At 46.3% G+C, this 27,966-nt stretch overlaps 2 protein-coding genes across 2 annotated transcripts in view; both read left to right on the top strand.

Annotated features, from left to right (window-relative positions):
• Positions 1-1,788: 1,788 nt before the first annotated feature.
• On the top strand, positions 1,789-18,961 carry MCM2 (minichromosome maintenance complex component 2). Its single transcript, XM_080995468.1, has 16 exons — positions 1,789-1,935; positions 2,638-2,825; positions 3,111-3,286; positions 4,675-4,935; positions 5,409-5,628; positions 7,019-7,226; positions 8,207-8,341; positions 9,104-9,295; positions 10,138-10,231; positions 10,767-11,017; positions 12,200-12,326; positions 12,567-12,679; positions 12,990-13,232; positions 14,584-14,766; positions 15,747-15,902; positions 16,840-18,961. Exons 1-16 carry the CDS (start codon positions 1,930-1,932, stop codon positions 16,948-16,950), a joined length of 2,664 nt encoding a protein of 887 aa, XP_080851594.1. The 5' UTR covers positions 1,789-1,929; the 3' UTR covers positions 16,951-18,961.
• A 6,037-nt stretch (positions 18,962-24,998) lies between these two features.
• Positions 24,999-27,966, top strand: part of PODXL2 (podocalyxin like 2) — a 53,423-nt gene continuing 50,455 nt past the window's right edge. Inside the window, exon 1 of the mRNA XM_080996916.1 lies at positions 24,999-25,788. Coding sequence (XP_080853042.1) covers positions 25,737-25,788 — 52 coding nt within the window. The 5' untranslated portion in view covers positions 24,999-25,736. The remainder of the gene's footprint in view (positions 25,789-27,966) is intronic.

The following is a 27,966-nucleotide window of genomic DNA, read 5'->3' as shown; positions in this document are numbered from 1 at the left end:
CTGTACTTTGGACTATATGAGCTGATCAATAACAAGCTGGCATGCCATGTGAATGATGCTATCCTCTGATGAGTTCCTTAAATGTTACAGTTCTGCAAGAGAAAAGCAAAGCAAAAAGGCATCGGCCCAAGTTAAACATCTACATAATGCCATTATTTATTTATTCATTTATTTATTACATAATTAATCCATAGAGGTGATTGACGGTACAAAAGAGTGGCAGAGAGAGACAGGTCAGGGAAGACAGGTCTACTAATGGCTGCGTTCCTAAGTAAATTTGCTTGGCAGTAAGCCTAACTCAAAAGACGGTAAAGTTGAGAACTGTCTGATGTGTAATGGGACAGAGAGTTGTAGTGGTGTTGCCACATTAAAGGTCCGATTCTTACCGGTAACTGGCTTCCTTGATGAGATAGTATGTGCTGGAAGTTTTAGTTGGGTATTTAAAGGGTCAGCAATGTCTCAAAGATCCTATAAGGCTTCGTAGACCATTATCAGCACCATAAACTTAGGTACCGTATTTTTCGCCCTATAGGACACACTTTTTCCCCTCCAGAAATGAAGGGGAAATGTGTGTGCGTCCTATGGGGCGAATACAGGCTTTCGCTGAAGCCTGGAGAGCGAGAGGGGTCGGTGCGCACCGACCCCTCTCCCTCTCCAGGCTTCAGGAAGCTCTGCGCAACCCTCCGGAGCCCAGCGCCAAGTCGCACCGGGCTCCGGAGGGTTGCGCAGAGCTTCCTGGGCTCCGGGAAGCCGCGCCGGGCTCCCAAAGGCGCAGAGCTGCTTGCATTCCGAGGCCTCGGGCGCGCTGAAGAGCGCACCCGGGCTTCGTGCAGCTCTCTGCAAGCCTGGGGAGACCGGCGCGGCTCCCTAGGCTTGCGGATAGCAGGCTGTTCTGGGGGCTGGGCTCGGGGGAAGCTCAGGCTTCCCCCGAGCCAGCCCTGTGCCTGGGGGGGGAATAAATTTTTTTTCTTTATTTCCCCCCCCCAAAAAAAGTAGGTGCGTCCTATAGGGCGAAAAATACGGTATCTAACACATCATGCGTTTAAAGGATTCGTCACCGTTTCTGAATCTTGGGAACTAAAGTTTCCCCCTCACAAAGCTGCAGTTCCCAGCACCGTTAACAAACTACAGTTCCCAGGACTCGTGTGCATATGTGCTTTAAGTGTATGGTGGGCACATGTCATTAGTCTGGGAACTAATTGGCAGCAAATCTTTTGGCAGAGGTGTAACATGTCAGTGAGAACTGTGAAATTCTGCCCCAGCGAGCAGTCAAGGCCCCTGTATTTTGAACTCGCTATAAACAAAGTTCATGAACAGGGTGTTCCCCACATAAACCTCCAAGTGGAAAAGAATGGGACGTCACAGAACGCGCTACTGGCTGCTTCTTCCTTCAATTCGTCATATAGGGCGAATGGAGCTAAGTAGATGGGAAACGAGTTTTTATACCCAGCCGACGAAAAATCTTGATGAGGGAATGCCCCGCATTAACGGAACCATCACCCCAGGCCCAGCATCTCCATTTCCCCCTCTTCCCGCCGGCCTGAACCATGTGTTAGGGAGCACTTAATCTTATTAAAACCAGTTAATTCAATTTTCTGCACATTTCCTCCAAATCAAATCTCACTGAAGGCAATTAAGTCCCCTCCCCCAGCCCAAAATGCACAGCGTCGGGCTGCATGCCTCCTGCCCTCCCTTCCTCCCGAGCAAAAGCTCCACCCAATTTCCTTCGGAGCTGATTAATAGGCGCAGCACGCTCTCCGCTATTCGCTCACTAAGGAGGCGGCGCCACTTCCTGCATATTCATGTACTTATTTATTATTCATGAGCTTTCGCGGGCTTTTTGGTCACGTGATTCCATTTCGCGCGGAATTCGGGCTGCATCCGGCGCTGTGAACAGGGAAGGGGGAGCGGTGAAGAAAAGCGGCAGAGATGGCGGTGAGTAGGCGCTGGACTCGGGGGCTGCACACGATTGCATTGCGGGGGGTTGGGCTAGATGACCCTGGGAGTCCCTTCCAACTGATTCTATGGTTCTCCCGGTTGGCGCTGATAAGAGTTTCCTTTCCCCCATCTGAGACCTCCCTCGGGCCTTTTGTCTTCCTCCCATTGTGGCCGGCCTGGGGTGCTGCGGAGGAATCTTACTCAAAGAACCACCCATTTGCTTGGGAGGGTGTTTGTAGGCTGACGGCGTCTACACCCCAACTATGTTCTGCGGTGGGGGGAAGGAAGGAAGTGGACTTTTTGTTCAACGCCAGCCTGCAAAATACCCCGCCTCACCCTACGCACGAGCCCAGCCCTCGCTTGGAAGGGGTGAATCTGTGTCCCGGCTGCACCACTTCAGAATGCAGGGGCAATTTGCGTGTGGAATTAAGTTTCCTTTCAAAATCTATTCCCTGCGTGTAAACAAGTAACCCTGTGCACGCTTAGTGCAAGCCTGCCCTGCTGAACTCTGAAGGGTTTACCTCTGATGAAGCATGTGTATGATTGCACTGCACTTGATCAGGGGAAGGATTCTGCTTCCTGACGTGGGATGGTGTACATACCATATGTTTAAAGCACATCCCTTCATACCCCAAGAACCCAGCTTTTAAGGATATTGTTTATTGTAAATTTTACGCTTGGCACCATGTGTTTTCTTAGGATTCCTCAGAGTCCAATGTGGCAACCAGCCCTGCGCACAGCTCTCGTAGGGGAGAAGCCTTCACTTCCAGTCCCGGGAGAGATCTGCCCCCCTTTGAGGATGAATCTGAAGGACTCTTGGGAACAGAGCAGCTCCCTGATGAAGAAGAAGATGATGGAGAAGAGCTGTTTGGAGAAGGGATGGAAAGGTAGGAGACTCGCTCTCCGGTGGCCAAATCCTCCTGTGAGATTTATCTTCTGTTGTGGTGGAATTCAGGTGATACACCTGCAGTTGTTATTCCACGCAAAAATGGCAAATGTCGTACAGTTTGTGCCTATGTGCCTTGCGTTTTTCCTGGGTAGGTGCTGTGCACCAGACTCCTTTAAGAGGAGCTTGTGAACAGGTGCTTGTGTCTGCTGTAAATGTAAGTGAGGTATACAGATGAGTCACGCACGCTATTCAGATTGATTAACTGAAGAATGTGCGTTTCTAGGGACTACCGCCCTATTCCAGAGCTTGATCGCTACGTACCTGAAGGCATGGCCACGGATGATGAAGATGTGGAGGAACTGACTGCCAGCCAAAGGGAAGCAGCAGAGAGAGCAATGCGGCAGAGGGACCGTGAGATGGGCCGTGGTCCTGGCCGCATGCACGTTGGTATACTTTATGGTATGTATTTGCAGCTTAATAGCATAAGGAAAGTCCTGCTTGATCAGAGCAAATGCCCGTCTGCTCCAGTTCCCTTTTCTGATAGTGGCCAGCCAGACGCAAGAGCCAATGGCTGCCATTGGTTCCCCAGCAACTGGCATTCAGGAGTAATTGTGCCTAGTAGCTGTTGATACCGTTGGCCTCTATGAACCTGTCTAATCCTCTTTTAAAGTCATCCAGATGGGTGGCCATCACATTGTTGTATCTTGTGGTGGTGAAGTCTATCATTCCATTGTGTACAGTTTGAATAAGTACTTCCTTTTCTCTGTTGTAAATCACCCACCGTTCAGTTTGTTGGGATGACCCCAGGTTTTAGCATTATGAGGTGGGGAAGAAAACTATCTATAAAGCTTGTTTCTATTTGCTTGATAGCTTATACCTGTACAATGCATCTTCTGAAGAGCAGCTGGCTGGCACTTCTATTTGTATAAATTTATATATTAAGAATATTTGTAGGTTGCCCTTCGGCAATGCTTTCAAAATGATTTACAGTGACTCAGTTCAAGTGTAATGCAGCAGCAGCAATACCAGAGAAAGGAGCAAAGTGGCTGCAGTGTCCTCTCCTGGAGGCCATGCAATAGTTTGCATTTAGATCTTTCAGATAGGAAACATTTTTAAAATGATCTTTAAAATTCCAAGATATTGAGCGATAGCAGAGCAATTTTAGGCTGTAATCCAGTGTGCACATAACCTATTGAGTGCACCGAGACTTACTTCCACAACGGGTGGCGCTGTGGTCTAAACCACTGAGCCTCTTGGGCTTGCTGATCGGAAGGTCAGCAGTTCGAATGCCCGCAATGAGGTGAACTCCCATTGCTCTGTCCCAGCTTCTGCCAACCTAGCAGTTCGAAATCATGCCAGTGTAAGTAGATAAATAGGTACTGCTGCAGCGGGAAGGTAAACAGTGTTTCCGTGCACTCTGGCACTCGTCACGGTCCTCTGTGCACCAGTCGCGCCTTAGTCATGCTGGCCACATGACCCAGAAAACTGTCTGTGGACAAATACCGGCTCCCTCGGCCTGAAAGCGAGATGAGCGCCGCAACCCCATAATCGCCTTTGACTGGACTTAACCGTCCAGGGGTCCTTTACCTTTACCTTTTTATCTTTTACTTCCATGTAAACGTGCATAAGATTGCACTGTTAATATTGCGTGTCGCATTTTGTAAGCATGCAAGGCATGGGTTCTAATCCCAAAACGGGATGTGAGGTCGTTAGGCTTGGAGCTGTATCTTGTCACAGAGATTGGCTCTCCAGAATTGTCTACATTAACCGGTAGCATCAAAAGCCTTATGTCTGATATGTCCTTTTTAAAAAACAAAACAAAACTTTTCGCCCTTTGGAAACTCCAGATAGCGATGATGAAGATGAGGACCGTCCTTTGCGGAAGAGGCGCCTGGCTGAGCGAGCTGCTGATGGCGAGGATGAAGATGAAGACATGATCGAGAGCATTGAGAACCTGGAAGACATGAAAGGGCACTCCGTGAGGGAGTGGGTGTCTATGGTAGCACCTCGGCTTGAGATCTACCACCGCTTCAAGAACTTCCTGAAGACTCATGTGGATGACCATGGCCACAATGTCTTTAAGGAGAGGATCAGTGACATGTGCAAAGGTACAGCTGTGTAGGAATATGGGGAGAGGATGGGGAAGAGCCCCCATTTCCTCAATGTTTTCATCGATGACTGAAATAATGTTCAGATGCATCTCCTTTCTGATCTGGTATCCACTTTTTTTTATTATTATTCCCAGCATCTTCATCAGTGTAACTGATTAGTGAAGTGACTAACCAATGGGGCTTCTGCAGCTTTAATTTCTAGCCTATGCCATACCTGTATAGATATTATAGATTTATAGTTCAGAAGTGATCAGATAACAAGAGAAAGAGTAGAAGGTTACACCTGATATTCAGAACGGTTCATATGCTGTTAGATAACATGATATGCAATACATTTATACGTTGTAGAAGAAGATTTGTAAGATCGTAGTGCTTATTGTACAAGATATTTAACACTTTTTATGATGGGTTGGAAAAACTGAGCCATCATTTGTCAAAAACGTACTTGTCTTTGTGTCTTTGTGCCAAAGAGAACAGAGAGAGCCTGGTGGTGAATTATGAAGATTTGGCTGCTCGGGAGCATGTCCTCGCCTATTTCCTTCCAGAAGCCCCAGCGGAAATGTTGAAGATCTTTGATGAAGCAGCCAAGGAAGTGGTGCTAGCTATGTACCCCAAATATGACCGGATTGCCAAGGAAATCCACGTCCGCATCTCCCATTTGCCTCTGGTGGAGGAGTTAAGATCACTCAGGTGAGCAATTGGTTTGGTTTGGGTGAGGAGCAGTCCTGCTGAGACTTCTGGTGGATAAGCTCCTTAATGAAATATAAATGGCCAGGATGTGCAGACAGCCAGGCTTGCAAACAGCTACTTGCCTCATCCCCTGTGACCACAACAAGTAGCCATTTAGTGACAGCATTAGGGTAGAATGTTATTTGAGTGGTTGGGGGAAGCTCTGTGTTTGTTAAATCTTCCCTAAGCGGAAGCAAACCTCTCCTTTTCACGTTACTCCTCCAATCTGTAACATATTCCTTTAGAGGATTTACTGTTTTCAGTCAGATTTATGTTGAAATGAATGTTTAGGATTAGAATTGTAATTTCAGATTCTGTGCGTGTTTAAAAAGAAATTGTTTGGATCCAGTGCATTGGACCCAGGCTTTAGAGTAGACCCATTGAAATCAATGGGACTCGAGTTAGATCATCTGATGCCTCACTGATTTCAGTGGGTCTACTCTAAGCCTGAGTAAGTCTGAATCCAAACCTAGGTGGTGCAGAAAACTCAAGTACCCCCACCCAAATTAGGAGAATATTTAAGGAGATTGAGAACCTGTGTCGACCACGTGTAGTTGTGCTCCAGTCTTGATTGGGAGGTGGAAGTCCCAGCAAAACCTGGAGGGCCTCCGCTGGCTCCTTTCTCCTGTTGTAAGACCTGCATTCTCCCATGCTTTGGAGACCATGAGCAACCCTGAAGAAAAAGAGGCTCCAGAAAAATCCCAGCCTAGAGAGCAGGCTACTGGGGGCAGGAAGATTGTGAAAGGAGGGAATTGGGCAGCTGCAATGGAGAAGGGAGTTCATGGCTTTCTGTACACCCAGTGGATCATACCTTTATCTCCCCCTACCTCTGTGTGGCACCTTTGACAGGTGGGAGGGACCACCCACTGGTCAGTCACCTGACTTAATGGTGATAGGTGATTGAAACCTGTGCCTCCTAAAAGGCCAAACGTCAGCTGACAGTTGGGCGTTTAGGAAGTGCTGAGCAAGGGGTCCATAAGTCCTGTGCTTTGTGCTTCAGAAGAGCTGAGCCCCAAGGCTTGCCAAGTGTCTTGCACGGCGCTTCCCAAACGCCCAGCAACTAGTTGACTGCTGCCTCCTCAGCTTTAGTATCCGCCTGGGATGTTGTAGCTGCAATTCTTTCCTTCTCACTCCTTGGGTGGCAAGACTTCTGATGGTTGTGGTGTGTGTTTCATTAGGGAGCTGCTATGAATAAGAACTTGTTTTCGTAAAATAATCCATTCTAAGACAGTGAACCTGTTTTGATTGCATTTGGATTGCCATGATAGCCTGCAGACGACTGCCGTTATTTTTCACTTCCCTAAAGTACGGGATCTATCTCAACAGTTATTTATTTCGCTTTTCCTCTCAGGCAGCTGCACTTGAACCAGCTGATCCGGACGAGTGGAGTTGTGACGAGCTGCACAGGGGTCCTGCCCCAGCTCAGCATGGTCAAATACAACTGCACCAAGTGCAGCTTCATCCTAGGGCCTTTTACACAGTCCCAGAACCAGGAAGTAAAGCCAGGATCCTGCCCAGAGTGTCAGTCTGTGGGTCCCTTTGAAATTAACATGGAAGAGGTAAGCAAGGATTAGGGTGATTTTAGGAGTCTGGCTCCTGCTGTTTTATGTCTTAACATGCATATGTCATATATAGCTGGGACAAATTAGCCCAGAGCTCAGCTCTTTCTGCTTTGCTTGGAGGTATTTAAGGAGAGACTGATAAGTCATAATATTCCATTTGACCTAGTCCAGTATACCCAGACTGCACTGCTGCAGACAACCCTATCCATCACCTTCCCAAAGAGCGGTAACCTTAGCCAGTGTGGTGTAGTGGTTAAGAGCAGTGGACTCGTAATCTGGTAAACTGGGTTTGCTTCCCCGCTCCTCTACATGCAGCTGCTGGGTGACCTTGGGCTAGTCACACTTCTCTGAAGTCTCTCAGCCCCACTCACCTCACAGAGTGCTTGTTGTGGGGGAGGAAGGGAAAGGAGATTGTTAGCCGCTTTGAGACTCCTTATGGTAGTGATAAAACTGGATATCAAATCCAAACTCTTCTTCTTCTTCTTCAGGGAATCTGGCATGTGTTGGCACCTTGAAAGGTGGTGCTTTTGTTTAAAGTCAGTGGAACTTTGTATAGTGGTGGTTTGCGGAGTGATAGTCTGCCTTGTGTGGACACTTCACAATGCAGTAGATACAAGACATTCTCTGTCTTTTTGCAGCTGCATACTGACAAGGCTGCTCTCCTGGAGGCTTCTTGTGTGGCTGTAAGGGCAAGGGGCCTGTCCTTGCATGAAAGCATAGAATTCCATACTAGTCCTCATAAATTCAGTGCTGATACATAGAAAACATTTGTACCATTTCCTTCCCTATAGAGCCAAGCCTTACAAGGCTTTGGGCTTGCAAACATAACGGAAAAATGACCTAGAGAGGCCTGTTTGCAATGCCTCTTTTGATATTGTGGCTTCCTTCTTTCCATTCTGGAATGTTGGTTGGGGTGTGTGTCCGTGTCCTTTTTGTCGCCTTTGACCTGATGGCTGATTAATATTGTTTCCCCACAGACAGTCTACCAGAACTACCAGCGCATCAAAATCCAGGAGAGCCCAGGGAAAGTAGCAGCGGGCAGGCTCCCTCGCTCCAAGGATGCCATCTTGCTTGCCGACCTAGTTGACAGCTGCAAGCCAGGAGACGAGATTGTGAGTACGATGCCAGAGGAAGGAGAGGGAGAAGCCCAGAGAGACTATGGCACTCACAAAAGCATTTTAAAAATGGTCTTGTGTATAGAATTTGAGAAGGGGGTGCTTGTCATCTTGATTAAAATTGTACTGTGTGTATGAAGCATGCGCCTTAAATCTGTCAGAATGCTAACTCAAGGCTTCTTAAGCCCCCCGCCCCCCTGGTGGTTTTGTACATTATACTCAATAGCAGAAAATAAAAACTTGGGTCATTTCCATATTTTTGCAGATACTTTTTTTATCTGCATGATGACACACGCACCTGTCTAGGCTTGTAGGCTGCCAACTCAGGTTTATATCTAGATTCCTTGGAAATGAAGACTCTTGGCATGCTGTGCAGAACTTCAAAGAAGCGAAGGCGCTGTTGTCAGCAGAATAGTTTAAAGGAAAACAGATGATGATGGGTTTTTTCCAGGTAGAAGTTGCAGATGTTGTGTTAATATGTCATATGCATCACATCTATTAAACAGAACAATAGTGTCCACGCCACTCTGAGGAAACTTCTTCAGACACTTAACTATGCTTCGAACAGCATCAAATAGAGTTAGCAACTTGTTTCTAGAGCAGCTCAGTCACGAATATGTCACCAGGATGCCAAAATGCATCTATCTACTCAGCTTGGCTTTTCATTATCTTCAGTGGCTCCTTCAGTTGCAGGGATTTGTCTTGGTACCAGTGACTAAAGAATCTCTCTCCTCACCCCCCCCCCCTTTTGCCTTTCAGGAGCTAACTGGAATATACCATAATAATTATGACGGATCTTTGAACACTGCCAATGGGTTTCCTGTCTTTGCGACAGTGATCCTGGCTAATCACATTGCCAAGAAGGATAATAAGGTGGCTGTTGGGGAGCTCACAGATGAGGACATGAAGGTCATCGTAGGCCTGTCTAAGGATGAGCAGATTGGAGAGAAAGTGAGTTTTGGAACCCAAATTCACTTTGGGGTTTTTTGTTTCCCACTTGAGGACAGGGAATGGGTTAACCAGTCAGAACCTGCATGGAGGAACTTGGCATGTAGAAGATTCCAGTGGGTTGCACTCTCCCCAAATATTTTCTGTCACCCCATTTATTCCTCCAGCGTTTAGCTACGGTGTGTTTGTATTTCATGTGTCTAGGAGAATTATCGCTCCCCTAGTAGCAGGCTTTACCACCCCTTCACTTCCATAGTCTAGCTATTCATCCAAAGGCAAGCAGCTTTTTGATTCCAAGAACAGAAAGTCCCACAGGCTTTAAGTTAAATAAATAAATAAATTCCCTGCTACAGAACTCTTTTGGAGCAGCCACTGTGGTTCTCCCCAAAAAACTACGCAAAATCAAAAGGTATGCTCGCAATATGCAGTTATAAGGTGCTGAGTGTTACCTGGGTCCCCTAACCCTTTCTAAATTAGCACATAAAAATATGCACATTTGTCAATTTTATATCCCACCTTTCCTCCAAGGATCTCAAGGGTAGTGCGCATGGTTCTCCTCTTCTCTATTTTATGCGCGCAACAGCCCTGTGAGATAGGTTGGACTGAGAGACTGTGATCCCTTGAGCTTGCTGGCTGAGTGTCTCAAACCATAGCACCACACATGCAGTCATGTGCACCATTGTTCTCTCTTACCGCTGCATATGGCTGATCTTGCTAGGCAAGTGGAACAAGGGCTGCACCTCTAGAGCCTTTAAGCAGCTTTTCCTTGTAACATGGTTGCTTCTCTTGCTACCTCTTTGTCATCCAAGATGACGTCCTGAAAACAGCTGCTGCTTCCCTTGCAGATCTTTGCCAGCATTGCTCCTTCTATCTATGGACACGAAGACATCAAAAGGGGACTGGCTCTAGCCCTGTTTGGAGGAGAACCCAAAAATCCAGGTAGGTCAAAGAGCTTGTTACCCAAAGAAGCTGTCTGATCAATATTACCTTAACTGCTGCAGAGGTTATCTCTATAGTGCTACAAGGAAATTACACCGGAGAGGTGTGACTTGACAGTTTTGAAAGGCCACTCTTAATTTTCAGTGCAGTTCACGCATCTCGTTGCAATCAGAAGAAATTGGTTAGTCTCCACTTTGAACGTTTTGCAGAAGACCTTTCTGCCCAAAATGTTTGCAATATACGGCATGATTCTAAAGTTCCCAGAACTTTTCTGTCCATTGTCCAGTTACCTGGTGGCCTGGTTTTTATTTCCAGGTGTCTGTCCTTTCCAGTTTTATGGCCCTTGCAAAAGGATACCAGCATAGTACACCATTCTGCATTGTTTTATCTTTTTATTGTTGAAATACCTCCTTCAGTATTACATTGCTCCTCTAGAGGGCAGCACTTGAGTTCCACATTTTAGTGTACAGTACTGTACATGAACGATGAGCTTTTAGTTAGACTTGCTTTTTGTGTGTGTCATTAAACGCTTTAGGAGGGAAACATAAGGTCCGTGGTGACATCAACGTCTTGCTTTGCGGAGATCCTGGAACGGCCAAGTCTCAGTTCCTCAAATATGTGGAGAAAGCGTCCAGCAGAGCGATCTTCACCACTGGCCAGGGAGCTTCCGCTGTCGGTCTGACCGCTTACGTGCAGAGGCACCCCGTGAGCAAGGAGTGGACCCTCGAGGCAGGAGCCCTTGTGCTGGCAGACAGGGGGGTTTGCTTGATAGATGAATTTGACAAGGTGAGTGTTGATTTGGGCACCAGGACCAAGGTAGATTTTGAATAAAGCTGCCTGGGCTGTGCAAGGCCTGTGAATCTGCCCAAGGCTGCAGACTCGGATCTTTGACCTGGAAGCAAAGGAGACACCATTCCTGCAAAGCATTTAGCTTATTTGTTTGTTTTTATTTTGCAAGGTTCATATGCTGCTTGATTGTAGTAAAACCTCAAAGTGGTTTACAAAAAAAAAGAATAAAACAATAAAATTAGCAGTAAACACCAACTATTTAAAACACCAACTATTCCCCCACCCCACCCCCCAAAAAAATTAAAATCGCATAAGCAATGGATTACTGAAAGATTTAATGCTAGCGGAGTTTAGATAATTAAAAGGAGCTAATTAAAAGGAGTAAAAAAACAAACATCAGGAAAGTGGTGGGAAGTCAAGAAGAAAACTTGTATGTTAAAAAAGTTGTATTATTATGATAAATGCTTTGAAATATTTTTGGAGACTTAATAAAAATGATAGATAGATAGATAGAGATTAAAATCAACAATGAGCTGAAAAACCACATCGAAACACATGTCAGCATTTGACATGTCTGGATAGCCTTGCCTAAACAAAAATGTTTTTAGCAGGTGTACTGTGTACATTGAAAGTGCCATCCTGTTGTCAATAGGCAGGGAGTTCCAAAGAGTGGGTGCTGTCAGTTTCTTATGTGGTACCTGAACAGCGCCAGTTCCGCAGATTGAAGCAGTCAATGGGCATATATGGGGTAAGGGTGGGATAGATTTTAAAAATATGAACAATAAGTAAAATATAAACAGGTAGCACTAGCTTTTGAATTCATGACTCTCTGGGAAAATGCTTCTCTCGAGAAGTTGGGAAGAGAATATAGTGCAATGGCAGGGCACATGGAAGGTGCTAGGTACAGACCCTGGACCTCTCCAGGTTGTTGTTTTTTAACGTAGCAGTTGAAAGGAAAGGCCTTCTGCCTGAGACTGGAGAGCCACCAATGGTGCTCAATGAACAGATAGTCTGGTCTGCTATAAGCCAGTGTCCTATGGGGTTTTCTGTCCTAGAAAATTCCTAAATGGGTAAATAGCTAAACATAGTTGCTTGGAGGCTTCTGGTGATGTCGCTCTTTATTATAAGTATTCAGGGGTTGAGTTGCTTTGATAGGTGAATGCCTTTGTCTTTCTTCAGATGACTGATCAGGACAGGACCAGCATCCACGAAGCCATGGAGCAGCAGAGCATCTCCATCTCCAAGGCTGGCATTGTCACATCTCTGCAAGCTCGCTGCACCATCATTGCTGCTGCCAACCCCATAGGTATGAGTCAGGGGTGTAGGAAGCTGTTGCTATTCCACAGGTGCTCAAAAAGACGCACGCTGTTGGCTTTACAGCTGCCTTGTTCTTTGGATGTTCTGCTGCGTGTTTGTAGGTCTGGCGAGGGGGAAAGGAATCTGTGACTGTAATCAGGGTTGCAAAGATGAATCGGTACCACGAAAGGGGGAAAGCATTGGTCTTTGGGTTCAGCAGCTCTTTCTAATTCGCTATCTTTCCTTCTAGGTGGGCGCTATGACCCTTCCTTGACTTTCTCAGAAAATGTGGATCTGACTGAGCCCATCATATCTCGGTTTGATATCCTCTGTGTGGTCAGGGACACAGTGGATCCTGTACAGGTATGAGGCTTTGCAAGTTCTTTATGACCTGAGCAAGGCTTGAGGACTGATTCGCCAAGGGGCTACCAATTGGCATAGTTTTATGAAGGAGCAGTGATAAATTCTGCATCCCAGCAGCCTTGTCCCCTGAGGACACTTTGGATGAACGCAGCTGCTTAGTAACACGGTCCAGCTCTTGCATATCTTCAGCCCAGGGTTGCCCTTTCTCTTTTCCTCTACGTTGCAAGTTGCTTGGTGTAGGTTTTTATCTTTTGGGACTTCTAAAAGACGTGATTTCATTGCCTGTTCCCTCTTCAATGACTCGTTGCAGGACGAGATGCTGGCTCGGTTTGTTGTCGGCAGTCACATCAAACATCACCCCAACAGCAAGGACGTTGCGAACGGAGACTCCCAAGAGATTGTCCTCCCAAATACTTATGGCGTGGAACCCATCCCGCAGGAGATCCTGAAGAAGTACATTATTTATGCAAAGGAAAAAGTCCACCCAAAACTCAACCAGATGGACCAGGACAAAGTTGCCAGGATGTACAGTGAACTCAGGAAAGAATCCATGGTAAGCAGACATGGCAGGAAGTAAGGAGATAACACAGGGCAGAGGCGCCTCCATGCCTTGCTCTGCTACCTAAAGATGCTGGAAACTGAATTGTTGGGCCTTGTGCAGATGATACCCCTCTCACCTGACAAGTGAAGCAGCTCCAAGGCAGCCCTGGAGCTCCTGTGTCTTTTTAGAAGAGTTTTATCTGCTAAATCATCCAGCTAGGAGGTTGCTCGTCTTCTGCGCATTGCAGTTTGTCTGCCAGCAGATGGTGCACTCTATCTAGTTGTTGGTAGCATTGAACTAAGGCAGTGTCCACAAAACCCACCTAGGGGGTCTGCGGCTCCATTCACATAACAAAAAACTACCATAGAAATAGCCCCCCCCCAAAGCCAACAGCCACAGAGGCTCTGTAGGACAATTGGGAAGCACTGAACTGAGGTGTGCTGGAGGAATTCATTCGCTCCATGTTTTTAATCAAAGCCCTGTTCCCAGAGGATCTTCGTAGAATGGGATGTTACGGCTCAGTCAACACTTTGCCAGCTTTTTTTCTTCTGTCAGCTTACAGTTTTGCACAGCGATCAAAGGGCTGCTTCTCAAGTTTAAATGTCTCCCTGCCTGCCTTGCAGGTGACAGCAGCTTCAAGCAGCTAGGAAGCCTGATATGATTTCCGCTGAGGCCTTCCAAGTGGGGCCTCAAGTGATGGCTAATTGTCCTCCCAGGACCTCTTCCCCTTCCATCTCTTAAGTGGGATTTACTGCAATTGGCCATCTGTTTTGAAAAACAGGGAGAACAGTGCATTACTGGCCCCAGAGTCACTTCTGGGCCACATTTGACACACCTGTGTGGTGACCATTGGCCTTCTCTACTCGCTTGGCACTGCTGTCACTTGTGAGGGAAAAATTATTTTTTGAACTGAAAAGTTGTGTGTGTGAAGTTTAATTTCGCTAAAGTTTATCTAAATCTACAGCACATGAATAACATTTTTGAGCATGCAGCTCAAGGGCAGCTTGAAAGGCAGCCCTCTGGTTATCTCATAAAACAGTTAGTGTTACTGGATTTATTTCTGGGTTTTTTTGTGCGGGTTTTAAAAAAAATCTCAAACTGAGGGACTGAATGGACAAGAGTGATGTGGAACACGCTTGTTTTGAACCAAGCTTTAATCCTCATTCATTATATTTCTGCTAATCTCCCTGTGCTCTTTATATGTCTTTCACTGTGTTTTAACTGAGTTTGTCCAGCTTCTACAATATACTACTTCACAGCAGGCAAAAGGGGCTTACTAACTGATACGTTGCCGACATACATAGGCAACGAGGTCAGAAGCAAGCTCTTCGCAAGTTGGGATGCTCCTTCTCTCTCCCTGCAGGCGACAGGAAGCATCCCCATCACCGTGCGTCACATTGAGTCCATGATCCGGATGGCCGAGGCCCACGCCCGCATGCACCTGCGGGACTACGTAGTGGAGGACGATGTCAACATGGCCATCCGGGTGATGCTGGAGAGCTTCATTGACACGCAGAAATTTAGTGTCATGAGGAGCATGCGGAAGGTATGTGAGGCTGCACTTGTGGGCTGCGTAGATGGGAGGTCCTCCTTTCCTTTCCTTTTTAAAGGAATATGGGGTCAACAACTGACAGCTCCAGAACTTCAGTGTAATTGGGGTACGGGGCTAGACCCAAACAGTGGCTCAGTTCTTTGTACATGTTTATATTGGCCTCATTGGATCTACTAACTAGGCAGACTGAAAACAGCTAGGGGTGGTTAGACTAAAGACCCTCGTTATTTTTTTTGAGAAGTCAAAGCCCCTAGAGCAGATGCATTGATTTCCTGTGTCAGTAGCCTGAGCCTATGAAACAAAAGAACAAGAGATCCCATGCAAGTGACTTTCTCCATTCACTCTCCTTTGCAGTAGGATATATATACAGCGGTACCTCTAGTTGCGTGCACCTCTGGATACGTATCCTTCAGGTTATGCACGCGGCAAACCCGGAAGCATTTTTCCAGGTTTCTGCGCGTGCGCAGAACAGGCACCTCCAATTGCGAAAACCTTGGGATCTGACCAGAGCTCCGGAATGGATCCTGTCTGCAACCGGAGGTACCACTGTAGTCCCCTTTTACATTGCTTTCTCTTGGTAGCACCAGGGGATAGGACAAGTCAAATGACTTAACAGCAGAGTGTTAATGTCGCAACTGGTGGATATAGGAGGATATTCCAGAATGGCAGCAAATAGGTGGGCTAAGCGCAGCATAATGTGGAACCCTTTTGATTAGTGGCATGGTTTTCAGGGTGAGTGGGAGGTCAGCCAGTGTCAGTGGTTCTCCCCTTAAAAACTCAGTAGCCAGCCTTCTCCAAAAAGTCCAGCATTTTCTTCCTCAGAAAGCCTGTTCTGAGGTATTTTTCTGTGGTCAGTGGATGATTCCTTTACTTAAAATGTCGTCATCACTGGAATGTACCCCCCCCCACTCCTTTCAATCTGTGTGATGGTCTTGATGACTCTCCCAACCTTGCTTCCTGTTTTTCCTGCACAGACTTTCTCCAGGTACCTCGCCTTCAGGCGAGATAACAACGAGCTCTTGCTGTTCATTTTGAAGCAGCTGGTGTCGGAACAGACAATGTACCAGAGGAATCGCTACGGGGCTCAGCAAGATACCATTGAGGTGCCGGAGAAAGATTTAGTTGATAAGGTATGTGGGTGACTTTCCCCCAACGTACTTGCTGTTCTTGGGAGCCTAAATACCCTTCTGTGTTTCCTTTCTAAGCTTTGGGCAAATGGGCTGTGAGCATCAATTGTTGCAAGGGGAAGTATAATACAGTAGCACCAGGCAAGCCTTTGGGCTTCAGCCTCTGCAACAACTTCTCTGGACATTGCACACATGTCTTGAAGCTTTAATGCAGGGGATGGTGAAGCTGCGACCCTCTAAGGTGTTTCTGAACGACGGTTCCCACCAGCCACAGTTAAGTGTTGCCCAGTGGTCAGAGAAGTTGCAATCTAGCTGTCCTTGGAAAAAGGACCTCTATGCGTAGAGATAAAGATCAAGGAAACTATAGAGGTGTCACGTTCATTTAGTAGCATTACATCCTCGTGGATAAAATGTCCAAGTCCATCTAGTCTGCCAGGTGTTCCTGTGAGAGAGGAGCTAAAAGTCTGCACCCTTTCAGGTACAGCTGTAGCGATCACAAAAACAAATTTAATGTAAAGCAGAGTCTTAGTGGCTACCAGCCTGGTGGGCTGTTTGCTCCCTCCACTGCTGGATACAGCAATGCTTCTGAATGCCTGTTGCTTGAAACCACAGGAGGGGAGAACGCTGTTGCACTCATGTCCTGCTTGCAGGCTTCCCATAGGCATTTGGTTGGCCACTGTGAGAACAGGAGGCTGGTGTAGATTGGCCTTTGGCTTGATCCAGCAGAGCTGCTCTTCAAAGATGAGGCAAATACAGTTATTGTGTCCTTAACTGTTCAGTCATCTCCGTTTCTGTTCTCCTGGTTGTTGTTTTTTTGCTAGACAGATATGCATCTATGATTAATCTGTTCTTGATTAAACTCTTTGGAGCTTGTGGAAAAGTCTGGCAAACACATCTCTTTAAATTATTCTCCTCTCTCTGCCCCCCACCCTCCTCCCAGGCTCGCCAGATCAACATCCACAACCTTTCTGCCTTCTACGACAGTGAATTGTTCAAGATGAACAGGTTCAGCCGCGATGTGAAGCGGAAACTGATTGTGCAGGCATTCTGAGGCCAGCAAATTCCTGAGTGGCTCCGGATAAGAATTTAGAACTGTGCTTCCTCCAGTGGTGCAGTGGTACACAGGCTGTTGCAAAGCAGTATCACAGGGAAGATCTGGATTGTCTGCTACGAAGGGCTTGTGCGTAGAATAGAATGGAGCCAAATACTCAAACTCCTGAGCTTAATTGTAGCTGAGCTTGCTGGATGAAATGTTGCAGGAATGGTTTCCTGCTGCCCCCTAAGTTTTTGAAATTTGACTCCACTTGGGCAGGTTTTTCTTCAAATTACCTTCCTAGATTGATTAAACTTTATCGGGTAGGGGTTGGGCACCCAGTGACCAGGCACTGTTGAATTCTAGCTCCCATAGTCCCTGACCATTAGCCGTGTTATCAGGGACTGATGGGAAATGGAAGGCAAGATTGGGAGAGCCACAGGCTAGCCAACCTTGTTGCAAGGTTCCTCCCTTCTGTAACTGGGAATGACTTTGTTTAAGCTATCCAAACAAGCAGAGGGAACGTAAGCGCAAGTTGTACTCCATCTCTCTCCATTTATTATACAGTTCAAAGCTGAGCGCACAAACTTTTCACACCTTGAAGAAACGTGTTGTTTCTGCACATGAAGATGGCTCATTAATCTTCTACAAGGTAGTGGTGTGTAGACCCCTCTTCAGACACATGAAAACAAACAGGCAAAGCATTTTCCCTCTTGATTTGAATGTAAAGATATGTTCATAAGTCTGTCATTGAATTAACAGTTCCTGTTCTATTGTATGTATGAAAAGCTCAAGTGGTGTGTTCAGAGACAGATTTAAACTAGAACTTCTCTTCAGACTACAGTGTATCTTGAAGTACTTCTTTCCTATTTTGTAAGGCTGCTATGCACTTGTCTAGCAGGAGGCAGGTTTTGTGAAGTTTGTTTTGAAATGGAAAATAAAAGGTTTTTGCTTCTGTAAGAGAATATTAAATTCCTAAGTCCTTGTGCATCAACTGCATGTGCTGCTCTTCATGGAATGAGAGAATTTGCTAGTCTCTTGCCGCCTGAGCTTTCTGGCAAATTGTTTGTCTGCCCACTCAGCCTGCCTGTGGCAAGCTTAGAGACCCTTATAGTCTCATCAAAGACTGAATTGGAGACATTTAAGCTAGACAGAGCTGCACCTCCTTCATAGTCATTGACTAGTGGCAAAAAACAAACCAACTCAACAACCACCACTTCACAGCTGGCTGACTTGCTCCCTATTACATTTTCAACACTATGTAATTTGGACTTCTTTATTTAACCCCCCGAGTGTTTTTCTGGGTGTCTCATTGCATTACGTAAAGATGTTTTGGAGCCAGTTTTATATCTGTTTTTGGCTGGAGGTTGCTCCTCTTCTTCCTTAGGTCAGCTCATAGACAGTAAGTGCTTTTTAGTGTTCTCTTCCACCATATTTTTAGTGCACCGAATGAAAATGTTAAAGAGCAGAGCACTAGTCCGTGAAAATTCAAACCTAGGCCTCTTCCAGAAGCAAATATACTTCTAGAAGAATAACAGGGATGTGCTATAAGCCAATTTTTCAGTGCCTGACTTTTACATACTCTAAGCTTTTTAAGACAGGAAGAATAATCTAAATACATTGATGGCTGTGGGGCTTCTGTACCATACTTAGTTCTGGCAATACTGATAGTAACTAGAGCTTAGACTCAAATGTTCATGGAAATGCAGCCAGCTCTTCCATCGCCACTTCCCACTTAGTGGACATGTTGCTTTGTCTGGTCTTCTCTGCCATGAGCCAGCCCCCTTCCTTCCTTGCCAAGCTTTGTGCCTTAATGTCTATTTGTAATGTTTCCTGATTCTCCAGAAGTTAATTTGTTCTCTTCTGCAAGTTTGCCAGTCCACAGTTAGTCCTTCATTTGTATCCTGTATATTTTACTCCGCAAACTCCCTGGCCAGAGATTGTTTATATTCTAGTCAGGATCTTCTGTCCACTCACTGACCTTATTGAGATTTGGTTTGATGATAGAATAAAGTTTTATATGCGCAAATGAGCTGGAGCTTTTGAGATGGCTGCTTGAAATATTGTCTTGTATATTCTTCAATATGGCCACTGTACCAAAAAAGTTCTAAACATAATTATACAAGATCCCCGCTGCCTATACAGGATCTAGTACCCTGTTTATTCTGAATATGTTTAATATTGAAGGGCAAGAGAACTACCATTATCTTCTGGAGTACTTGGCATGGCAAGTTGCCTTGCCCATGCTGATTAAATATTTAATGATAGAATATCTGCTCTATGCTTCAATAGGCAAATGCTTTCTCTGGAAAGAATGGAAGCACAGTCCTGGATATCAGCAATCATCTCTACACTAAAGCTCGCTTTTGGCTTACTGATGCTGACTAAAAAGAAAATACTTAGCATGTTTGCTAGAAGCCTTGCATTCTCTCTCTTCTGTGCCCCCCTCCCCTTCTTGGTTATATATAAATATAGTGCTATATATATCGATCGTGGTGGTTAAACCTTTGATCTGCTATCTTAAGGTTTTGATGATTTTATTGCACTGATTTGTCATTTTTCTTGTACACAAAAAGTAATCCAAAGGGATTCACAAAATAGTATTGAAGGTTAAAACCAAAATACCATAAAAACTCCTTTCTGCCTATAAAAGCCAGGTCTAGCATACCGCACACACTGAAGAGACCACAAATACCTAAAATCTTCCAAATTAGGGGCCAGGTGGAATTCTGGGTAAAGAGAAACTCAGGTCTGTACAAGAGCCCCCTCCCCTCCTGCAGTTTCCAGCAACTGGTTTTCAGAAGCAGCGTTTCCTCTGCCGATGGAGGCAAAGCCAAGCCATCCTCCAACATACCTTTTCTCTAAACTAAAAAGATCCCACAACCGTTCCCCACAGGAGAGTTGCTCCATCTTGCCCAGCCAATCTTTCAAAGAGAGTAAAGCTTGAGTTATCCTCTCCCCCGCCCCCAGTTTTTTCAACTTCAAATTATAAGCTAGACACAGTAATCATGTAAGATGCCAGCTCTTAATGGGTCTGATCAACTGGTTTATTTATACAGTGTTGTTGTTTAGTTGTTTAGTCGTGTCCGACTCTTTATGACCCCTTGGACCAGAGCACGACAGGCACTCCTGTCTTCCGCTGCCTCCCGCAGTTTGGTCAAACTCACATTCGTAGCTTCGACAACACTGTCCAACCATCTCGTCCTCTGTCGTGCCCTTCTCCTTGTGCCCTCCATCTTTCCCAACATCAGGGTCTTTTCCAGGGAGTCTTCTCTTCTCACGAGGTGGCCAAAGTATTGGAGCCTCAGCTCCAGGTACAGCGGTACCTCGCATTAAGAACTTGAATTTGTTCTGGAGATCTGTTCTTAACCTGAAACTGTTCTTAACATGAAGCACCACTTTAGCTAATGGGGCCTCCTGCCTCTGCACCGCTGCTGCATGATTTCTGTTCTCATCCTGAAGCAAAGTTCTTAACCCGAGGTAATATTTCTGGGTCAGCGGAGTCTGTAACCTGAAGTGTCTGCAACCTGAAGCGTATGTAACCCAAGGTACCACTGTATTAAGTAGAAGAAAAATATTGGAACAACAATTCTTCAGTCCCTGGAGCAGACTGGGCACAATTCCATCTCCCCAACCATGGTCTGGACTCAAAGCAAACCTCACACTATTTCCCCCACACACCTTTTTTGAGTGGGAGTGTCCTGTGGGAGTGTCAGTGGGGGGGTAATAATAATAATAATAATAATAATAATAATAAATTATATCCCACCCGTCTGGCTGGGTTTCCCCAGCCACTCTGGGCGGCTTCCAACAGAATATTAAAAACACGATAAAACATCAAACATTAACAACTTCCCTAAGCAGGGCTGCCTTCAGATGTCTTCTAAAAGTCAGATAGTTGTTTATATATGTCTATATACAGTATGTCAAGTACAAAGTTCAACAGTCAAGAAACAGTCCCATAGAAGTCCTAGAACATCCATGCCAAAGTCCATCAACGTGGGCAGACACAGCACTTCCCAGCACTTTGCCTGCTGATTGCAGCATCTGGGCTTGATGAGGCTGTGACCCTCACCTGTTCTGAACCTACTCCAGCTGAGGAATTGCACACCTCCTCCCTGAGCTAGTGAGCCCCACCTGGTCAGCCTCAGTTTCCCAGAGTGTTCTATCACTGCTGCCCAACACTTCGGAGCCTGCCTTGTTTGTGGAGACGGGTCTCTCTGGTTCTGATGAGAGGTCCTGCTCTTCTGGTCCCTGCACACTGCTCCCCATCCCCTTGCCATCCTCTGTCATCCCTGTGTGTACTTTCCGCAACCCCAACCTCTCCTTTTCCACCCCCAGCTTGCCCCAGTGGGTCCCAGTCACAGCTGCACCCCTCACCAGGATCCTCTTCATCCTCCCCTTTGTCCTGCCAGTTCATGACAGCGAGTCTTTTATCAAGAAATTGGCACGGAGTGGTTAAGACCCACACCGTGTCTTTTCTCAATTATGCAGTTGTTACTGCCATGATTTAATAGCTCTCCATTACGCTGAGCAAAAGCTTCTCTGCAGTGTTGCTGCTTCAGCACAGCCCAAGCTCCATCGGGAGCTCAGCTCAGAGCTGCACTCTCAAGAGCAAGGAAGCTGCATGTTGGCTAAGTAAACCCACAGAGGTTATGTCTGGCCATCTTCTTACCGTTCACCTTGCAAGACTTCTGGCTGCAGATTCAATGTATTTGTGCAGCTGGCAAATAATGTTGGAATATTTCTAAATGGTTGAGAACGACAGTATCTGCAAGTTGTGTTACTCAAGTGTCTTTCCTCCAATTTGGCCAAAACCATTCAGGAACTTTTTGCTACTGTACTATACAGTGGTACCTCAGGTTACATATGCTTCAGGTTACATACGCTTCAGGTTACAGACTCCGCTAACCCAGAAATAGTGCTTCAGGTTAAGAACTTTGCTTCAGGATGAGAACAGAAATTGTGCTCTCGCGGTGTGGCGGCAGCAGGAGGCCCCATTAGCTAAAGTGGTGCTTCAAGTTAAGAACAGTTTCAGGTTAAGAACGGACCTCCGGAACGAATTAAGTACTTAACCCGAGGTACCACTGTAACTGTTATACAGCACTCATGGAGCTTAATTATTACAGCTAAGACTCTGTGTTGCCATGCATGATGCCATAGTGGAAATGCTTTTCTTCCAGTGCATGCATACATGCATGCACTTTGTAGTCACTGAAGGCAAACTGGGGAAAAAACAGCTCTGGATTTGCTGGCTCAGCTTCAGAACCAGAGGTTTGCATTAACACCCAAACAAGATTGTTGCCTGCACTCAAGATGTGCCCTGCATCCCCCTGCAAAGTTATGCACCAAGGCTTACAGTTGTACGATTGCAGCTCTTTGGGCTGAAAAATGTCTTGGGCTGGCCCTGCTGCCAATATTTATGCCAAGATTGTCAAACTTGAACAATTGCCATGTTGTTAGAAGTAGGTGGCAACTGGTTCCTCTATATTATTGCTTACATGGAGTGTGTCTCTGTTTTAATTGCTTCAGCTCAAGATAAAAAAGCCATAACACGACAGAGTATGTGCTTTATGTGCATAGTCTCAGGTTCAGTTATCAGTACCTCCTATTAGGAAATGCCTCTTAGTAGCCTGGAGGGCTGCTGCCAACTGCAGTATAGGAAGAACATAGGAAGCTGCCTTATACTAAGTCAGATCCCTGGTCAATCAAGCTCAGCACGGTCAACAATGACTCTTTCAGCAGGGGTCTCTTCCAGACCTCCCTGGAGATGGAAAGGACTGAACCGTGAACCTTCTGTATGAAAATCATTAGCCCCACCAACAAAATGCAGCCCTTCAAATCATCTTCCCAATAATATTATATGCCAGAGTCCAAAATTAATATAAACTATTGCAAGGGTCTTCCTCTCTTAAAAGTGTGGTAGTTTTTATAATTGTGTGGTCAAGGGACACGATGCCTTTCTAATGTCCTCATAAATGTATAATTGGTATGTGTGATGCAATTTGAAGCATGTTGATGCAAAGGTTCCTTTGCAATGCTTCTAGTCAACAGGACAAAAGGGTTATCTTCCACCACATAGAATCTGCACAGTTAGTGAGACAGATAAGAGGGCCATCAGAGCAGAAGGAAACTGGAATGCAGTGTGATCTAAGCAAGCCCACTTCAGTCAGGATTTGGGAATCACTTGTTAAAATGACAACACAGGTGACAGCTTATCCTGGTGAAGCTCCACCAGAGGAATCAAATTGTGTCCCTTTTATATTGGAAAGGTTGTAAGATTCAAGGTCCTTTTCTACCTCTATGCTGGGTGACCATTTGTGAATGATTTGTGGACAAAGGTGTTGGCAGTAATCTCAGATACATTAATCTGACACACTCCTCTGTATTTAAGAACCCCCCCCCCAAAAAATGGATTTTTTTTCCCACCAAGAAACTAATGTTCTTACTAGCACTGAGGTGACTAAAACCAGCATGGGGTACTAAATCAGTATCAGTATGCTAGTGTTTGGCAAGTAGTGTTGCCTGAGGAATTAAACCTGCCCCTGCAGAGAAACTGGGGGGAACAATGGTTCAAGACCAATGTCTAGAAAGATGGTTTCCTTTTTCTCTCCTGCATGAACCAATTGATGCAAGTCTTTAGCCTCAGCAATCTTTTGCCTGCCCTGTGGTTCTTTTCATCCTTTGAATAGGTAGTACTCTTTATAAATCAAGACTCATCAGAACTCAGACTTGTACTCTTTTTCTTGTTCATTATGTTCAACTTTGATTTAAAGATAATTTTTATGGGCTTCTAAAGTTCTCTTGTATGTCATGCAGGAAGAACTGTTGTTCGGCAGCTTATGAAGAGAATAAATGGGGCTTACTCCCTAGAAAATATGTTTGACCATCTTTAGCAATACTTCTTTTTTTATCAAGTTTAATATCCTGCCCTTCCTCCCAAAGGAGCCCTTGCATATATATATATATATATACACACATACATACATATATGCAGATTTAGTAAATTGTTTAATTGGTTGAGGCCAAGATGATTAATTCCCTAATGCATGGATATTTTCCCCAATATTATTGCAACCTCCAGGGCTGCGCCTTGGAGCTGCAATTAGGTTATGGAGGCGAGCCCTTGTTATTCCTTGCGCCATTGCTTTTTTTCTAAAAAAAATGTTTAGGGGTACTCTCATTTTCCTACTTTTAAATGTATTTTTAATTTTTGTTGGAAGCAGCCCAGAGTGGCTGGGGAGACCCAGCCAGATGGGTGGGGTGCAAATAATAAATTATTATTATTATTATTATTATTACTACTACTACTACTACTACTGTACTCAGATTGAAATAATGCCCCTCAATGAGGCCAAACTTAGATTCACAAAATATTTAGGGGTATGCATACTCCTGCGTCCCCCCAGAAAAAAAGCACTACCTAGTGCAAACCTAAGTCCTAGCTCCTCAGTGATAACCAGCTACTGTACTTCTGCGACCCACAAATAACCGATGGAGATCCCCTTCTCTTGCAGGCTCCAGTCCCCTAAACCTTAAAGCCACAGAATCATAGAACCAAATGTAGAGAGGGAAGGCACCCTTAGGGTCATCTAGTCCAACCCCCTGCAAAGCAGAAATCTTTTGCCCAATATGAGGTGCAAACCCACGTCACTAAGTCGTGTGGTCTACCGACTGAGCTATCCCTTCAGATAACGACGCTGGCACGATCGTAGGATCGCCCTCGGGCGCGAGAAGCGCCTCTCCAATGGCCTTCATCTTCCAAAACCATCCCAGTTTCCGCCCAAGCCCCCGCACACACAGAGGCTTCTGCCCCTGGAGTCAACTCCAGGGGATCGGCACCCACAATAAGATATCTGTGGGGCTGGGCCTCCCGAGTCAATGGGCAAAGTTGAAGCCCGTCATTGCGGACACCGCAATCTTCAGTGCGAGACGTGGGCCCCTAGGGCTGCTGCAGGTTCCTCCCCGCAGGTTGCTCGCTGAATAGGGGGGTGCGCACCCGCTCCGTCTCCCTCTAGGACCCCGGCGGAAGCTGGAGCCCGGCCGCGGCCGGAATGCAGACCACTGCGCAATGCACACGATTTCTAATTCAGCAGCGGGGAGATCCTCGGTCGGGGGCAGCCGCCGGTCCTGGCGCGGGAGGGAGGGGGCGTGGTGGAGAGGCGAAGGCTCCCAGGAGCTGCTGCTGCTACAGCAGCAGCAGGCGAATGAAAACGGCTGCAGTTGCTGGAACCTGAACGCCGGCCGCCCCCGCCGCCCCCCTTCCCATTATTATTATTATTAGCCTTTGCTCCAAGCATTGGTCGCCGCCTGCGTTTTGCTCCTTGCGCACACCCCTGAGAGAGAGGGGCGGGAGAGGCGCACGCGGCGGGGTTTGCAGAGGGAGCCTGGGCAGCGGCCAAGGCAGCATCTCTCCGCCGCTTCGGGCGGGTGGGGGGCTCTGGCTGGTTTTGGAGCAGAGCCACTCGCTCGTCTGACTGGCCGCGCAGTGCAAGCAGCTCTGCCTCTCCTCCTCGTCGTCTGCCCCCCGCCTTCCCCCCTGAAGCGAGGCCGCAGGGAGGGGGCGCCCGGAGAGCGGGGTGCTGCTGCTGCTGCGGGGAAAGTTGCCGCTCGCTGGCGGGGAGGGAGGGCGATGCCTTCTGAGCGCGAGCTGCCGCAGGGGGGAGAGGTCCTTTCTGCGGCCGGGAGGGGCAGAGCCCCGCGGGCGGCGGCGGCGGCAGAAGCAGAAGCAGCAGTAGCAGCAGCTGCACAAGCCGGGTGCGACTGAAGAAAGAGGCAGGCGAGCAGGAGGACGGAGAAGCACCATGCCGCCCTTCTTCCCGCGCTGGGCGCCGAGGCTGCTCCTGCTGGCCTGCGGTGAGTCGTTTCCTTTCCCAGGAACCCGAGAGGGATGCATCGGGAAGCGCAGATCCTGCGGTCCCCAAAGGCAGCCCCGGACAAAGGAAGGCCCCCCCCCCCCCGCTGGGGATCCGAGGCTGCCTGCAGCGTGGGTGGGGATCGCCGTGGGGGAACCCCACGCTGGGGGTGCATCGGTGGGGCGGAGGATCTGGTCCTCTGAAGCAGCCCGGGATGGATGGTGGTGGCCTCGGGGTTCCTAACTCGGGGGCGTTTTTTCCTGGTTTAAGGCACGGGTGCGACACAGCAGCTTGGGCGATTGAGGTGGGGGGCAGAATGGAAATAGAAACCGTTTTCCTGGAGGTGGGACTAGGTCGCGCAGAGGGAGATGCTCATACACCTTGGCAACCTCTTAATCTGGGAAGAAATACACATATAAAGGGGGAGGGGTTCGTATTAACTTTATTTCCAGTGCCAGTGTTTGAAAAGGTACACTTTGCGCGGGGGAGGGTTATTTATATTCTTGGAAGTTCCCGCTGTTGTTCCAATTCACCATGGTAAAGTATATACTGTACAGCTTATGTCCTTCCTTCCACATTGCTTTCTGCCTCCCTTTCCTTCAGTGGAGTTTAGGTGCTTCTTATTTTAAGTGCCTTTTCCTGTAGCAAGGCTAGTTGCCATTCTAAAGGCGATGTGTCACCCCTTATTGACCACCATTGATGTTTCAGTCAGTGGGGTATCTTTCTATGAGGAAAAGTGTTTCTGTCATATTGGGCCATGTAATACTTACCTGTAGAAAACTGCCTGGTGAGAGTGTCTCAAAGGTAAGCATTTTGTCATTCCATTTTAAGTTTTACTTTATGGTGCCATGGAAAGTCATGAAGCACCTGCCCTGGCACTAAATAATGGCTTCTTTGTGTGGTGGAGCAGGGAGTATGTCAGTCTAGGCAACCTGGAACTCTCTTGTCACGGAACAAAACTTTGTAATTCAGAGAGTTCTAGCCAAGTTTCAATGCTGTGAAATTCAATGCTGCTTCACACACCATATTGGGAAGTGGTGTTATATCATGTAGCTACAAGCAGCAGGGAGCTACAAGAAACTGCAAATTCACTGCAGCCTATAGCCGTATAACACATGGTGGGGGGTGGGATGGGGGTGGAACATCAAATGTATTTATTCGGTGCCCACACTGCAAACAGTGCGTGATATTTTTCCACTGCTGTTCCTCTCCATTTCAGGGAGGAGGGGGGAATTACTATAGATTTCACTTGGACATTTGCATGGCATAGTTGTGATGAGCATTGTGAATTAGCATGGAATTTACTAACGCCAGCAAAAAAAATAAATATAGTGGTTAAGAAATGTAGTGATTCAATTACCCTTTCACTGAAAAAAAAAATGGCTAGTGAAGATTTGGCTGAAATGAGAAAGTTAACTGCATAGACCCGTTTAAGAGATGGGCAGCAAGTAGAGACATTTGAGGGAAGATGGTTTCCTTTCAGTGACTTAATGGACCTAATATGTGTTTGGATATTCAGAATGTTGATTTACTGAGAATTGTTGTTAATATGGATTTGTATGTTTCAGTAGTGTTGTTTATTGTTTTAGGGGTTTTTTTAAGGGATGAACAAAGCGTCCCTAGAGATTGTTGAAAATAGCCTTGATGTAGTACAGTTTCTGCGTGCCAAAGCTGAGCTAGGATTCCTGCATACTGTATTTTCCTCTAGGGACTGCATCCAGAATTACTTTGTACTGCACTGAGAATCATTTAACCCATAACATTGTCCTGTCACCTTTTTCCACTTAGAGTATTTTGATTGTTTCTCTTTCACCAAAAATATGCTGTCGAGAAGTCCTGATACCAAATTAGACTCTAGTTTTAAAGAGCCTAATCTGTAAATTTTGAAAAGGGGGGTGGGGTATTAATTAAAGCCGATTAAGTACAGAAGTAATTATAATTAGAATAGGTAGGAGGCCTGTGCTTCTAATTTTGTATAATCTCATTGGAGATATTTAAAGACGGAGACCCCTTTCAAAAAAATAAAACGAAAAATGTTGGAAGGGGCTATTTTTCTTAATAATGTGAGTGAACAAGCTCAGTTTGTAATCTTAGTGAACAAAGTAAAATGGAACTTTGTGACAGACCATTAAATGTTTTCTTTAAAAATATAAAATTAATCAATACTTGGCAGCAATCG

Source organism: Podarcis pityusensis (assembly GCF_964106645.2).
Source record: "Podarcis pityusensis genome assembly, chromosome: 2".
Taxonomy (NCBI): Eukaryota; Metazoa; Chordata; class Lepidosauria; order Squamata; family Lacertidae; genus Podarcis; species Podarcis pityusensis.
The sequence above is the reverse complement of the archived record's forward strand: the minus strand, read 5'-3'. Positions and strand labels throughout refer to the sequence as shown.